General features: G+C 37.5%; 2 protein-coding genes across 3 annotated transcripts in view; one reads left to right on the top strand and one right to left on the bottom strand.

Annotated features, from left to right (window-relative positions):
- Positions 1–17,221, top strand: part of kcnh1a (potassium voltage-gated channel, subfamily H (eag-related), member 1a) — a 263,321-nt gene that overhangs the window by 230,698 nt on the left and 15,402 nt on the right. The window lies entirely within an intron of this gene.
- hhat (hedgehog acyltransferase) overlaps positions 10,389–17,221 on the bottom strand; it is a 252,183-nt gene continuing 245,350 nt past the window's right edge. Inside the window, exon 12 of the mRNA XM_073050747.1 lies at positions 10,389–14,571. Coding sequence (XP_072906848.1) covers positions 14,527–14,571 — 45 coding nt within the window. The 3' untranslated portion in view covers positions 10,389–14,526. The remainder of the gene's footprint in view (positions 14,572–17,221) is intronic.

Here is a 17,221-nt window from a genome sequence, read left to right as displayed (position 1 = left end):
TCCTTCGTTACCCTTTAATAATAAACATAATTCTGTAAAAGAAAATTTGCAGAGAAACTGTGGTTTCCATTTTCCAGAGTTCCACAGGAAGAATCATGTTTATGGTGCTAGAATCCTGTCTTTTATCACTTATTGCCATTTCATAATGTTTGTGGTTTTAGTTATCAAAATGTTGCTTCAAAATATTTGTGTATGAATGCTTGAAGATTTTTTTCTATTCTAGTAGAAGCCATCTTCATTAAAATATTTAACAAAGGAACTCTATTAATACTTGTTAGTAATTTTCCAGAAAAGATTCTTGTGTCATAAAACTCGAGAGTTTACAAGAATTGGACAGAAAAGGAGTGGAGGGTTATGGGCTGAGTGCGGGTAGGTGGGACTAGGTGAGATTAAGAGTTCAGCACGGACTAGGAGGGCTGAGATGGCCTGTTTCCGTGCTGTGATTGTTATATGTTATATGTTAATATGTATTTTAAATATTAGGTTTGTACCTTCTTTCTTTTTAAATCTTTTTATTAATTTTCAAACAGATCATAGAAAAAAACAAATACAGAGAGCTTGAGAGTACATAATTAATAAGGCCAGAATACAAATGCAAACAGTTGATAGCAAGGTTTGTACCTTCTTTCTATTGGTGAAATTCCTCTATGCTCAAAGGGCCAATATCAAAAAGTGAAGGAAATTCATACAAGTACCTAAATCAGTAAAGTCTTCAAAAATCCTTCTTGATAATATTAATCATGAACATGATTGAAATTTTATTAATTACAGCTTGCACGAAGCTTTTAAATTCCAGTATTAGTAATTTACCTGAAAGTACTTGTTATTAATGAAAATAGCAATAGGTTAAACAGTGCAATAAACCATGGTAAATGCATATTAATGCAGCTGAGCGTGATATATTCATCTTAGATCCACAGTAGAGTAGTGGTTAGTGCAATGCTATTAACAGCTCAGGGCGTCAGAGTTCAACTCTGACGTCATCTGTAAGGAGGCTGTATCTCCCCCTGTGGAATGCATGTCTTTTCTCCAGGTGCTCTGGTTTCCTCTCACAGCCCAAAGACATACTGGTAGGTTAACTGGTCATAGTAAATTGTCCATTGATTAGGTTAGGGTTAATCAGGGTAATGGGAATGCAGGGACGGTGTGGTTTGAAGGGCCAACTCCGTGCTGTATTGCTAAATTAAAAATAAACAAATCCAGCAAGGATTGTGTGATTCAGGGAAAATAGCATTTTATTTTGTTCCCCAACATAAATCTATTCTGGGGGCTTGTATGGGCCTGACTCAAACAGGAAAAGACTCTGAAGTAAATTGGTGTATTGCTACATTCCATTCTATCTTTGGAAAAATTGATCTTCATGAAGAACAAACAACACCAATGATTAAAGATGTGAAATTCCAGGGAAGTTATTTTTGGCATCTTTTCATTTCTTGAGTACCTTTGAAAGATACAGGTTTCAGTGGCAGCATGGATATTAATAATTAATTAACCTAAGATATTCTTAATTCTTTAAGTGTATTTTCCCTCTGTTCTGATTAAAAATACATTGGGTGCACAGCACAATGCTTTAAAAGGGAGGAAATCAATATTTAAAGTATTCCACTGGAAAAAAAGTTGGCTGTAGTGTTACGTTCCCCAGTAACCAGGTGACTTACCAGCAAAGATAGATGGGTCCGCTGAAGCCTGGTGCTACTATTTTCAAACGTTTTATTTAAAAAGGGGCACAAACATATGGTTAATACAAAACATTCAGATCATATACATCGTCAAAACTCAATCTAAAGCACAGGTGTAGTAATAATCAATCAAAAATTAGCTCTATCGTTGTCTAGGGGATACTGAGTCCAATGAAATATTAGAGTCACTCAAAGTCTGCAGGCTTTCCCGTTTCGGGAACCGCTGGCATTTCACGTGTTGGATAGAGAGAGAAGGAACACTTGCCCGTCGTCTTTGCGAAGCAAATCCCTGTTGTTAGTTAAAAACGGTTTGTCCTTTGGTTCCAGCCACAGACTCCCGACCCGGAATCTAACGCACATGGCTTCCTTCAGAATGGCTTCCCGCTCCGACGGGAAGCACTATCGTGTCTTCTTCGTGTGTCTCCTTGGTGCGTCTGAGGCCCCGCCTCGGCAGCCCACCTTTTATCTGGACTGGCAGGGTTGTAGATGTCAATCAGGGTGGGGGTGAGGCAATCTTTCCCCCATCACCCAGCCCACATTGCCCTTAGGGTTTGCACGTAGTCCAATTCCTTATTCCACAAAGGTGTCTCCCAAGACAATGGCTATGTCCAAGGCTTTTGTCTTGCTGAGCAGCCAGCCCACATTCCAAACCGTAAGGCTCTCTCTCTTGCGATTCTCACAAAGGAGGGGGCTGAGGTCATGACAGTAGAAAATAATCAGTTATATTTCTAGTGCACATCAAATTGGGCATTTGAATAAGATGATTATGGTACAACAAAGTCACTAACATTGTCATGAAGGAGGAGGTACTAAACTTGTATCTCTTAATAGTGCCAATTTTGAGAGTATTAGAGCTAGAGTTTGCATGGTAATCCAAATTCATTTTATTTATATTTATTGTCGAGCCACGCTGCTCCAACAACACCCGACAAGCCCCAATTTAACTCTAAACTAATCACGGGACAATTTACAACGACCAGTTAACCTACCCGGTATGTCTTTGGACTGTGGGTGGACCCAGAGGAAACCCATGCATTCCACAGGGAGGATGTGCAGTGGCTGCTTACAGAACGGTGCCGGAATTGAACTCAGAACTCCAGAAGACCCTGAGCTGTAATAGCATCATGCTGACTGCTATGCTGCTATGGCAGTATGTGTAGATATACTGTACAACTGCAGCATTTTATAGATTTATACAAGTCCTGAAGAAGGGTCTCAGCCCAAAACATCGACTGTTTACTCGTTCCGGCATTTTGTGTGTGTTGCTTACGCATTTCATGTTTGTAATATTTTCAGGTATTGCTCAGCAGCATGATGGGTATTACTCCATTTTTGTGCACTAAATGAAAATTCAAACTCAGGAAAATAAAATGTACTTTAAAATCAGAGGCTTATTACGTGAGTTGCACAAAGCTTAGGATTTTACTCTTGGATCTTTTGAGCATGTGATATAGTGATGGATGAGCCAAGACATACTTATTGATGGCTAATGATGTGCACCATATGTTCAGCATTCCACTTGGGGAGTCCTGTGTTTGCCTGGTCTGCACCACCTTTGTGCTACTTGCATAAATACAGGCCTTCATACCACTTGAGACCTGCTTCAGCTGGAGTCTAATTCTGAGAACCTCCTTTAGCTAGGTCTCTTCAAGTAATGTACTTATCAGCTCTCTTTTAGGCCAGCAACTCTGCGGACCACTGATTTGAATTTCCCAGTACTACTGCCTCAAACAAAACTTTCACTGGCTTACACAAAATGCTGGAGGAACTCAGCAGGTCAGGCAGTATCTATGGAGAGGAATAAAGTGCTGAATTTTTGGGCCAAGGCCCTTCATCAGGACTATGCAGACCAGCTGAATACCTCCAGCATTTTGTACGAGTTACTCTCCAGCATCTGCAGAATCTCGTGTTTATGAATTTCAATGGCTTACTATGAAACAGCATTTTCAACAGGAGATTATTTTTCAATATTCTAGGCACATTACAGTGTCTCAATCTCTATCAGGTTGACATAGATATACAAATACGTGTCTATTTTATTAACAGTAATTTTGAAAGAAGAAATCCAAACAAACATTTTAAATATCTTATAGGAGGGATCTTTCCTCACCCCCAACAGGTTGATTGTTCTAGTCAACTATTTTTTGTTATTGATAAATGGCTGCTTTTTAAGTTTCCACAATTCCTTGAGTTTATGCACAAATGCACAATAAGTGGAGCTTTACAGCATATTTATTTTTGGAAAATTTAGGTGCTAATTTGAACTGTGTGATAAATGTCAATAATACTTTAAGTATTTGTAAGGGTTTTAAAGAGCTACATAATTTCTGCAAAAATTTGTAGCATGCATCTGCAAAAGAAAGATGTTCAGGGTTTTTCCTGCTTTCAAACCCATTTGAAAACTGATTTCTTTACCACTATGCATTTCATCATCTCTGAGATCAGTCTGCTTCCCATGAACTATTTCGTCCAACATTACACTGCTAATGTATTATTTATATGTTGTATAAATGGGTCACAGTCCTAAACTATCCTGCTGGGAGGCCTGCAGGCTTTAGAACATCATTTCAACAAAAAGTGATGCAGTCAATATTTAATTAAAATATATTTTGATTAATTACTTCTGAAAAATAATTATTTTTAACAGATGATAGCAACATTAATTGGATCTCAACTGTTAATCTAAGATAGAATTGCAAATCAGAATTACTCTCAAATGAGTAAATAATAAATCTTCATTTGCCTCTTCAATGTTAAATGTGCATAAATTCTTCAGAATGAGAAATACTCTGTACAATCATGAGGATAAATATACAGCTGCACTGAAGATAATTCAGCATTGTCCATGAACTACTGTGCACAGAAAACTTGTATAGGGTTGTGTAAGTGGGAAATTCCTTTTGAAATTGCATGGTTTCTTGTATTGGGGAGTTTGTCAGATTTTACCTTTTGAGTCTCAGCAAGGAACTGATGGGGCAGAATGAAATTTCAACTGTGCAAAAACCTCATCCTTGACCACATAAGTGTGTTATTCAACTAGCAGATCAGGAATGTGAGGGAGCAGCCTGACAGCTAATATTTAAAGCAGTACATTACAGAATGAACTAAGATATTTAACATTAATGAACTGGTGTAGAAGTGTTTAAAACAAAACCAAATAAATTTTAGGAAAGAAATTATATTGTACAGTGATTTTGAATTCCTCATATCAGTGGCTATTTAATTTTTAACTTGCACTGAATAAATCTTTCACCTGGCCCTTCCTTTGCATCTTTACCGTTATCAGTGGATTACAATTTTCCTGGGATTATGGAGAATGTATTCTTCCTGATAACTTTAGCTACTGAGAATACATTGCATGGAATGAAATGAAAATCCCCCTCCCCTTACCCCCTCTCTCTCCCCCCTTTTCTCTATTCCATTGTCCATGGGCATGAGAGGAGAACAAGTCTGCGGTACCCCAATGATTGGTGTCTACCCATCGTTTAAGCTACTGTTTCTGAGATTTAAGTTCCCTTTCCTACGGCCTCCTGTTCCAAAACTATGGTATATATACACAAACCTCAAATTTTAGTGCTACACAAATATATTGAGGTTGATGAAATTGGTCATGGTTTGTAACCAGTTTGAGGAGGTAACTATGTTAATGTTGGTATACAAGGAATATAGAATAGTTTGGCCCAGTAACATCAACTGGTCTACATTTGAGTATTTTACTCTGGATCTTGCTTAGTTGGAAGTGCACATGAAAATTAGAATGTATGCATACCAGTGATATCCCAGTGTTTCTTTACTTTAAGCTTTTGACTTGCTTCTGGTCCACTTACAGGTATAAGCAGACACCCACTGAGCAGAGACAAATATTGGCCCCATTGCCTTTAGAACCACGTGGATGATGTATAATATTTGTGTTTTATTTATTAAATGAGTAACCCTGTAATTTAAAGCAAATGACTGTGGAAGATAGTGATATGAAAAATGAAAAAGAACCGTATACTTTTCTGACAAGTTGTGTAGCATCCGTAGAGTTCTGACTTTTCATTAGAACCAAAATATTAACACAATTAACCTCTGCATTGTGATTGAATGACCTGCTTAGTGTTTCCACTGTTTTTTTAATTAGAAGCTAAAAATATGCCTTCGCCAGTAGAAGTTTAGTAGATTTCCATGGTTATTTGTTCTTCCCTATGTCCAAATCTTTCAACAATACAGCCCTTAAATTGAGTTTCCAAATTGAGTAAATGGCAGTTAAAGAGTTTGCTATTTTATCTAGCACTAAGCATGAGATTTGAAGGGTCACAGACTAAATGTTGTTTTTCTTCTGTACAACTTAAACCCTGACCAATTACTTCCTTTCAATCCAAAGGTGATATCAGTGCAGATAGGATTTGGGTTTTTTTCTGATCTTTAAAGATATTAAATGCTTTCTCAATAACCACATCATCAGGCACAAAATGTAAATCCTTCTAAATCAGTCACAGAGCAAGTGAGTTTACGTTTATTACATTGTATCAAAAAAAATTGTTTCTAAAATCCAACCTTAACCCAACATAATACTGATCCCAGGAATGAAAGGGGTAACATATGAGGAGCATTTGATGGCTCTGGGCCTGTACTCATTAGAATTTAGAAGAATTGGAGAGTGAGGGGGAAGAGAAGAATTTCATTGAATCCTATCAAATATTGGAAGGTCTAGCTAGAGTGGAAGAGGACAGGATGTTTTTTATTGCACAGCTTCAGAATAGAAGGATAGCCAATTGGAACAGTGATGAGGGAAAAACTTCTGCAGCCTGAGATTAGGGAACCTGTGGAATTCTTTGCCACAGATAGTGGTGCAGGCCAAGTCATTGAGTTGGAGGTCGGTAGGTCTTTGATTAATCAGAGTGTCAAAGGTTAGGGGGAGAAGGCAGGAGCATGGAGTTGAGAGGGATAATGAATCATCCCTGGTGAAGTAGTGGAGAAGGATCGATGGGTAAATGGCCTAATTCTGCTCCTATGTCTTATGGTCATAGAGCAGATTCCTAAGCAATGTTTGCATCTATTAATTTGACTACAAAACATACCATTTTGTCTATTTCAGTAAAATGCATCTGTTAATTTATATTTTGTATCTATATTTCTGAAAGGGTTTAATACAAGGAAAAGGAATAGGATAATGGAGTAGAATGCAAAGTAGAATTAGGTATATAGCACACGTTCCCCCTATGCTCTGTCTAAATACTCTACATTATATCTCTTCAATTTTTAAAAAATAACTTTGTATGAAACTAAAACTAACAAAGTCTACAGCCCTAACATATTCTTTTGTAAAGTTCTCCCATTGATGAAATCCTAACTAATCTTTTGGTCTGCAGTCATCTTTCCACATTACGTTTGCAAAGAATACTAAAATAAGTGGTATTGTAGTCAGTGAAGAAGGCTATAAAAATGGCAGAATTTGATCAGTGATGTAATTGGGTTGCGGAATGGCAAATTGCACTCAATTCAGAAAAGTGTGCTGTGTTGTGTTTTGTTACGTCAAAGCAGGGTTGGACTTCCAGGGTGAAGGGAAGGGCTCTGAGGATCATTGTAGAACAGAGGGGGCAAGGTGTACATGTAAAAGAGGCATCACAGTTAGACACAGTTGTGAAGGAGGCACTTAATACGCTGGCCTTCACCAGTCAGGGCATCGGCAATAGGAGTCAGGAATTATGCAGCAGTTGTACAAGATGTTGGTGAGATTGCACCAGGAATGCAGTGTTCTGTTTCAGTTATATGAAGAAATCATTAAGCTGGAATGGATGCAAAGAAGATTTATAAGAATGTTGTCAGGACTAAGTTAAAGGCAGAGAGGTTTGGCAAGCTATTCCTTGGAGTTCAGGGAACTAAAACTCAAAAAAATTGGCTCTTGCTTAATCAAATGGCCTTAGTGGCCACATTCCTCACTTTACAACCTCAATAATGTCCTAAGGTGTCAAGAAATATTTTGTATTTAATTCTGAAAAGTTAAACATGTCAAGTAGTGGGTAAATAATCAGAGAAACACTAAACTTGGAATTCCAGGATATAAGTAAGTTTTTTTTTCTTCCTATTTTGGAAATTGAAGTATTCATCTTTAAAAGACCTCAAAACAGCCACCTACTGTACACTCCATTCGAAAAGTGTTAACATTTTGCACCATATTCAAATTAAATAAGCTTTCCTAGCAAATTACCGTATTTATATTTGCATTTCTAAAACATTGGTAGATGAGAATTCATCTGAGATCTTGGTGAACAAACATTTTACTTTTTAAAAAATTTGATGACCAACTTGTTAAAAAGGGAAGTAGAAATGAAAAAGTTAGAAACACCAAGATTAAGTTGACATTAAAACTAAAAAGAATAATTCTTGTTTGGTAACAAATTTAATGCATAACTTGCCCATTTGCTTTGGATACACCTCATTTTCAAGAACTCATTGTTTGAGGTATGTTTAATGTATGCCCTTTCCTGAATATTAATTGAGAAAACAACTGATATTCAAAAGGATTTATTTTTAGTGATATGGCATGTGGGGACCAAATGCCATATTTCCAAATTTCATGATGATATTAAACTCCCTGGTACCTATTTCTGGGCATAGTTTTAAGGTGCTTGGAAGTTGTTACAGAGGGGACGTCAGGGATAAGTTTTTCAAACAGAGTGGTGGGCGCATGGAATGTACTGCTGGCAGTGGTGGTGGAAGCGGATACGATAGGGACTTTTAAGAGCCTCTTGGATAGGTACATGGAGCTTAGAAAAATAGAGGGCAATGCACTAGGGAAATTCTAGGCAGTTTCTAGAGTAGATTACATGGTCGGCACAACATTGTGGGTCAAAGGGCCTGTATTGTTGCTGTAGATTTCTATGTTCTAAACTAAATTATCTGTATCTGCAAGGAGATGCAGATAAACTAAGTGAGCACGTATCAGATGGATTATGTTGTGGAAAATGTGAGACTATTGACTTTAATGCACAAAACAGAAAAGCAGAGTTCTCAATGGTGACATTGGAAAATGTTGGTGTTCAATGAGACCTTTGTGTCTTCATACACGTCATTGAGAGGTAACATGTAGGTGGAGCAGGCAATAAGTATGGCAAATGAAATGTTGAACTTTATTATAAGATTATTCGATTTATTGGTGGAAATATATGGGGTGCTGGTAAAATTGAATTGAATTGAATGATCTTTATTGTCATTATACATAGGTACAATGAAACTCTATTTGGGTTACTCTCAGACAATCAAACAAAGCGGTTGATAAAAACAAGACAGTAATAGAAAGACAGTATTAAATAGATAAGTAGCAGAAAATAAATTGCAGCAGCACCAGAATATCACAGTAATGTGCAAAGTGCCATTAGTGCAAGTATTTGAGTCCTTGTGTGTGCTCACAGTTTCAGTCATTGTTCTGTGGGAGTGGTGTGATGGAGGCCACAGCTCTGGGGTAGAAGCTGTTCCTCAATCTATTTGTTCTGGCTTTTAGTGTCCTGAACCTTTTGCTGAACGGCAGCAGGTCAAACAGGGAGTGGCCGGGGTGTGTGGTGTCTCTGGTTATGCTGATTGCTTTCCTCCTGAGTCTGCTGGAATAGATGGTGTCCAGTCCTGGGAAATCCATGTTGGGGCATTTTGTCTTGTTTTAATCTCCTTTTCCAGAAAGGTTTTAGAGAGAGTATAATGAAGATTTCTCAGACTGGTTCTTGTGATGGTAGATGCCAGATACGAGGAGTGATTGACTGATTTTTATTCTCTGGAATTTAGGAATGAGATATAATCTCATTTAAACTTACAAAATGCTTATAGATCTTAACAGGATGATATAGGGAACATAGTTTCCCCTAGCAGTGGTCACAGTCTCAGAAAAAAGAAATGCTAAATGTTTGCCTTTCCACAGACCTTTGGGGGTTAAAAAAAAACCCCACAATCATTAGTTTCGTTCAAAACATCAATACATTTCTGGACATTAAATAAATCAAAGTATATGGAAGCAGTGCGGAAAATGGGGCTGAGGTGTCCGGTGAACTGTGAGCTTGATGTGCAGCAGAGCAGGGCTTAATCCCACTTTGAAATCTTCTTGTTCTGCAAAATTCATAATCAATCAAAAAGAAAATATTGTTGCAGGTGAAAGATAGAAATTTGTCCTTCATCAGTAGATAGGCTTCGCAACGTTTTCATTGATTTCAGTGAAGCCAAATTTCTGAAGCAGATCATAATCTGCTACACTTTATAGTAGTCCTATAATTGTACACATTCGCCTGGAGGTTCTCATTAATTGCAACTTCATGTTGGTATAGTTTCCTAATATTGGGATAAAGTGAGCAAGGAATTGTAAGCAAAGTAACCTGCAGCACAATGCAAGCATCCACAACCCTCTAGTTTAATAATAGCAAGCTCGAAATAGTCTCCAACAAAAAGCACTTCCAGCATACATTGATTTTCACTGGAGCTTTCTGCTAATTTAAACTGTTTATGGGTCTTTATGGAGGCTCTACAAATTAAGCTAGAGCTGTTGGGGAAAACATATCAAAGATTCTATTTTCAGGTCTGAATGATTTTTTTAAAAAGAAATTAGGGAACTAATGATTGAACTGCAATATAATGAGAAAATAGGTTTGTAAATTTTTTTAACTGGTATTTTCATTCATTAAAATTAGGCTAATCAAATGGTTTCATTTTGCACTGTGGTTTTACATTTTAAATTTTGCTAAAGATTGATTACTGAAACATTAAATATTTTTTGTAATTTTTTTTATTGAAGTTCATCAAATAAACATTTCCATAAGATGTATTTCAGATGCTGTACATATACATCATATATTCATATTTGCCAGAAATCTCTATGTAGTATTTATCTGAGGTATACATTTATAGAAAGAGAGGAAAGATAGAACAAGTGAAAGGAGGAAACTATGTACAAGTAGGGAGTGATTTTTTTATACAACATATTCATTGATTTGTGAGAATAAAATCAGACCTATGAGGTGTTATGTACTTAAACCATTTTTCCCAGTATGAATCAAATTGTTCCAACTTATGATTAACAGATGCTGTTATCTTCTCCATTTTGTAAATATCCATTGTAATTTCCATCCATGCATTTAAAGTTGGGCTCTCCTGTGATAACCATTTCCTGGTAAGAGTCTTTTTACCAGTCACCAGCAGTATATTCATTAAATATTTATCTCTTTTCAACCATTCTTGAGGTATATACCCAAAATATATGGTCGTACTTTCTAAGGGTATTTCATTTAAAAATGTCTTGTAGGGCATTCTGTATCTCTGATAACAGGGCAATCCCAGGAAATATGATAATAGTTTGCATTTTGATTTCCACAATTTCTCCAGCAAACAGGGAGGTTACTATCATAATTGGATTTCTGAGAGGGTGTAATAACATATCAAGTTTTTCTATCCAAACTCCCTCCATTTCTGTGAATTGGTACACTTCCATTGACACCTCCATATTATTGTCCATTCTTCCTCAGATATAATTATCCCTCCTTCCTTTTCCCAATTTGTTTTAATGTATGAAGTTGAATGTGTTTTTTATACACGCTTGAAAAGATTCTACTACCATTATCTGAATAATATGCTTTTCTAAATAGCTCTATCAAGCATGTACTTGCCTTGGTTATATTTTTAACCCTCCTATTAACATACTGTCACATCTGCAAATACTGATAAAGGTCTTGTTTTTCTAATAAGTGTTTCTCTTTAAGCATTTCAAAACTGAACAGTGTTCCTTCTTTCATTATATTGCAAAGAGGTGTTATTCCTTTAGTTGTCCAGTCCTTAAATCTAGATCCAGTTTATTCCGTGTAAAATCCAAGTCATATGCAAACCATTTAAGAATTGTATTAACTCCCTCTAGATCATATATGTCAAACTCAAGGCCCGCGGGCCAAATCCGGCCCACGGTGGAATTATCTTTGGCCCGCGAGATAATATCTAATTACTATTAAAGCTGGCGTATGATATGGCTAATGCTGAGTTTATTCAGGTACCAGGTTTTCAGGGTTTTTAGTGTTTATTCGGCAGTCTTCTTCATAAGAAACGGAATTTGTAAAGTGAAACACTTTGTAGTTATAGCAGAGACTGAGACATATGAGAGCAGGCTGAAAAAACGGAGTCAACGAAAGCTGCGTTCGCACGCGTCCGACTGATCCGGCCCGCATGAAGCTGCATTTTGCTCAATCCGGCCCGTGACCTAAAATGAGTTTGACACCCCTGCTCTAGATGATATCTTTTTATAGTAGTTTTCCATATTTTAAGAGTTCATTTCACCCGTGGGTTATCAATAGTATTTATGTAACTTTGCAGGTCGTTATCAGCCAAAATTGCCTGTATGGGGATGGAAAGTACCCTCTCTTCAATATTTTTCCATTGAGTGTCATATGATGGGTTGCACCAGCATATCACAGCTCTCAACTGTGCTGAAAAATAATAATCTCTAAGAGAAGGTAGACCCCACCCCCCCTTTTCCTTGGCTAATTGCAAAGTTTTGAGACAAATTCTAGGCCTTTTACCTTGCCATATATATCTTGATAACGTCTTGTTCCATTCATTGAATTGATTTTGGTTAATCTCTATTGGTAGGGTCTGAAAGAGATATAATAGTCTGGGCAATATATTCATTTTAATGGATTCAATCTTTGAACTGAGATTAAAAAAGGAATTAAATTCTATCTTGTTATATCTTCCTTAATTTTTTTATATGTGCGGATAATTGCATTCTGATAATTTTGGCAAATCTTTTGGCATAATGATGCCCAAATATTTGAAAGACTCTGTTTGCCATGCCCAGGGATATCTACTTTCAATTTCTCTTGGTGGGCTATAGTTATATGAAAGTAATTGGGTTTTATCTATGTTGATCTTGCATCCTGATAATTGACCATATTGTTCAAAGGATTGCATCGATTTAGGTAAAGAGTATGTTGGTTGCCCTAGATAGATCAAAATGTCATCTGCGTAACAGGCCAATTTATGCTGTCCCTTTAATAGTAATTCCCCTGATATCTTCATTTTGTCTGATGTATTGAGCTAATGGTTCCAGATATAATGCAAAGAGTAGCGGTGACCATGCACAACACTGTCTCAGGCCTCTTTCTAGGGTAAAACTATTTGATAAATCTCTATTGATTTTAATCCTAGTAGTAGGATTGTCATATAGTGCCTGTATAGTTTTAATAATTGTCATGTAAACCAAATCTATGTAAAACTAACATTAAATATATTTAATGCACTGGTTCATTGTAGATTTCACTCTTGGCAAATTGCAAGTAAGCTTGACTGAAAACTTGGCAAATATGATAAAAATGAACTTTTTACAGTAAGCTGTTTTGGCCACAATTTGCACTAGAAATGTTAGTAATTAGCAAATGAAAAGTACACTTTTATTCCTCTTGATGAACTTACAATAATTTGTGTGAAGGACTGACATTACCTTCCTCTGGCTCCTCAAAACCAATGATAATAATGTAAATAAATTGAATTTGGTACTTGTTAAAACTTATAATCCTACAAGAAGCATTAGACCAGTTTTATTTGGTATGGACTCAGAGTCAAACATTAGACTTAAAAAATTATAATCCTTAATTGTTGCAAATGAAACTGCCTCACATTCCTAGTAAGTCATGGTTTGTGCCTGTCTAGGAATATTTTAAACCACAGGCAATTGTATAAGACTTTTTGCACATGTTCTGTGCAGCTGATAATTTCAAGACAATAGTATTGAGGCAAATAACAGTTCTCTTTGTTTATAGACTTTACCTAATGAAGATAAATAGAAATTACCTTAATTATATCAGCAATGTGAAACATAATTTGCAGATGGTAGAAATCTAAAACATAAACAAAAAATGCTGGAAAATCCTCAGTTGTATTTGTGGGAAAAGAAGCAGAGTCAAAGTTTCAGGTCAGAGAACATTTTCTCTCCCACTGATGAGACGTGACCTAATTACATAGTCTGATTAGGCATAGTCAACATGGCTTTGTGAGGTGAGGAGCAGGCTGTTTCTCATGAGCTGGATTGAATTCTTTAAGGATGTGACAAGGCACAATGATGAAGATTGAGCAGTGGTTGTGGTGTATGTGGATTTCAGTCAGACCTTTGATAAGGTTCCCCATGGAGGGCTCATTCAGAAAGTCAGAAGCCATGGAAACTTGGCCATATGGATTCAGAATTAGTTTGCCCAAAGAAGGCAGAACATGGTTGTAGATGGAGTGTACTCTGCCTGGAGGTTGGTGTTTAGATGAAAATGCTAGTTACAGAAATGATCTCTGCATCCTTCTACTGTTCCCATCAAGCGACCTATTTTCAGGCAATTCAACACATGCCACATCTCAGCTGATAGCTTTGGAGACAGCAATGAAATAGGAAACCAGAAAATAGAGCAAATGTCCGACCATAAGTGCCTCCAGTTAAGCTGATCCAGTACAATTACCAGATTGGCATCCAGAAGACAATGTGGAAAACTGGACAAAGTCTCCAGTCCACTGAAACAGGCTAAATTCAACCAAACTAATGAATGAACGTGTTATTAAGAGGCACATTCTCAACAGTAATCTTTTCACTTCTACTTCGAATCTCATTAGATCAAGTTTGAAAAGATGGCCCTTAGAACTGAAATACAATGGTGAGGCGAGTGTCAAACCAAGACATTTAATAGAGGATGGTATTGAGGAACCCTGCTTAATCTGATCAGTGGGAATTAAAGTAAAAACATTCTAGTAGCTGGAATCTTAATTATCCCAAAGTACTCTGGCTGTGGTTGTTGGAGATGAATCATTCCCAGCTGCAGAACATCATGGCGCCTTTCCTCAGACCTTATTTTTTTCAAAATGATTAACAATGAATTCCCTTCCATTTTAAGGAGAGAAGTGGAGATATCTGTTGAGAAATAAGAAGTTCAATTCCAATTACAGCCTCTCAGCAAATGAAGCAGTCCACATCTGAATGCAACAGGACTAGTTTGAAAGTGGCAAATACCTTTAGATCATAGAACTGTGCAATACAGGAATAGGCCTTTTTGCCCACAACTTTAGCATCAAACACAATGCTAAATCAGGTTAATCTCTTCATTCCCTACATATTCATGTATTTATCTAAAAATGTTTTAAATGTTTCCATCACCCCTGGCAACCATTCTTAGCTGTGTGGAAGAACAGGGGGATCTTTGGGTCCAAGTCTACAGATCCCTCAAAGTTGCACTCGTGTTGACATAGTGGTTAAGAAGGCAAATGGTGTGTTAGCCTTCATTAGTCAGGGCGCTGAGTTAAAGAGCCGTGAGGTACTATACAGTATGACCATACTTGGAGTATTGTTATCAGTTTGGTCACCTCATTATAGGAAGGATGCAGGGCTTTAGAGAGAGTGAAGATGAGATTTATCAGGATGCTGCCTGAATTAGATAACATGTCTTGTGCAGAAAGGTTGATGGGTTATGGCATTTTTCTTTAGAGCAGACGAGGATGAGAGGAGACTTAATAGAAAGTAAAGATAATGAGAGGCTTAGATATAGTGGAGAAGCAGCACCTTTCTTTCCTAGGGTGGCAATAGCTAATACATGATGACATACTTTTAAGGTGATTGGAGGGAAGTATAAGGGGGATGTCAGAGTCATGGAGAAGTACAGCACAGAAACAGGCCCTTCAGCCCATCTAGTCTATGCTGAAACCATTTAAACTGTCTACTCCCATCAACATGTACCAGGACCATAGCCCTCCATACTCCTACCATCCATCTCTTTTCTGTAGGTAGGTAACCACAACTGCACACAATACTCCACATGAGGCCTCACCAACACCTTATGCAACTTCACCATAACGTCCCATCTCCTGTACTCATTACATTGATTTATGAAGGCAAATGAAGCACCAGGAGTGCCTCTGGTCAAGCTGATGCAGTACAATTACTAGATTGGCATCTGCAGGACAATATAGAAAATTACATAAGATCTCTTGTCCATAAGTTTTTTACACAGAGTGGTGGGTGCACGGAACACACTGCTGGGGTGGTGGTAGAGGCAGATAGGCACACAGATGAAAGAAAAATAGAGGGTTATGTGGGAGGGAAATGTAAGCACAACATCATGGGCTAAGAGTTTGTACCGTATTATTCTATGTTCCAGGCATCTACCACTCTCCATGTAGACAGTACAAGCCCTGCACATCACCTTAAACTTTTCTCCTCTCACCCTAAATGCATGTGCTTTAGTATTTGACATTTCTGCTTTGGTAAAATTATTCTGATTGTCTACTCTACTTAGGCCTCTCAAAATCTTATAAACTTCCTATTCAGTACCCTCAACCTCCAACACTCCAGAGAAAAGAACCCAAGTTTCCCTAACCTTTCATATTGTCTAATTCAATTAGCATCCTAGTAAATCTCTTCTGTACCTTTCCAAAGCCACCTCCTGTAAAGGGAAACCAAAACTGCTCCCCACAATTCTCCAGTTAGGATCCAACTGAAGTTTTATACAGCTGCAACATACCTTTCTTACTCTTATACTGATGCCTTGACCGATTGAAAGCAATACACTCTCTATGCCAACCTGAAGGGTCTCAGCCCAAAATGTTGACTGTTCATTTCTCTCCATAGATGCTACCTGACCTGCTCAGTTCCACCAGACATTTGTGTCCAATGTTCATGATTCCAGCATCTGGACAATCTCTTGTGTCCTTTTGATGCCAAACATCTTCTCTATCACCCTTGCATTGTCAGTCTCAGGAGAACTTGGATCCCAAGATCCCCCTGTACATTAATGCTGTTAAGAATCCTATATACTTACCGCAACATTTGACCTCCCAGAGTGCAACTCCTCATTTGTCTGGATTAAAGTCCATCTGCCATTTTCTCTGCCTGTATCTGTAATTAGTCTATATTCTACTGTATCCTTTGACAGTCTTCTCTGTCTACAATTCCAGAGCTTTGTATTATTTACAAATTTATTAACCCACTCACCTACATTTTTATCCAAGTCATTTATATACAGCACAAGCAACAGAGGTTTCAACACTAACACTTACAGAATACCATGGTCACAGACCTCCAGCCAGAATAATACCCATTCACCACAACTTTCAGTCTTCTATGAGCAAAGCAATTCTGAATCCAAACAACCATGAATTCCATGCATCTTTACACTAGAGAATTTGCACCTCCAACAACACACACCATTCCCTTATACTTGACATTTAAAGGCATTATTATTTCTGTTTTACCCACCATTGTTAACCTGGTGAAAGAAGGATGTACAGTATCCTGGGCATCTCCATTAACTAGCAATTCAGCTGAACCACCCAAGTACATACTATGGCTGGAAGGGGAGATCAGATGTAGGGAACCCTTGTTCTAATAGGATCACCTCACTCTATAGAAGCCCAGTCTGTTTAGTCTTAGTTTATACATCAATTCCTTCATCCCAGAACTCCACCTGGGTGCTCCAAAAGGGAAGCTCACCCTTCTTTGATATGGAGATCAAAACTGAATGCAATACTCCAGGTGTGCTTTCACCAATTTTTGACACTCCATAACCAAC

Source organism: Hemitrygon akajei, chromosome 7 (genome assembly GCF_048418815.1).
Source record: "Hemitrygon akajei chromosome 7, sHemAka1.3, whole genome shotgun sequence".
NCBI classification, from domain to species: Eukaryota; Metazoa; Chordata; class Chondrichthyes; order Myliobatiformes; family Dasyatidae; genus Hemitrygon; species Hemitrygon akajei.
The sequence above is the reverse complement of the archived record's forward strand: the minus strand, read 5'-3'. Positions and strand labels throughout refer to the sequence as shown.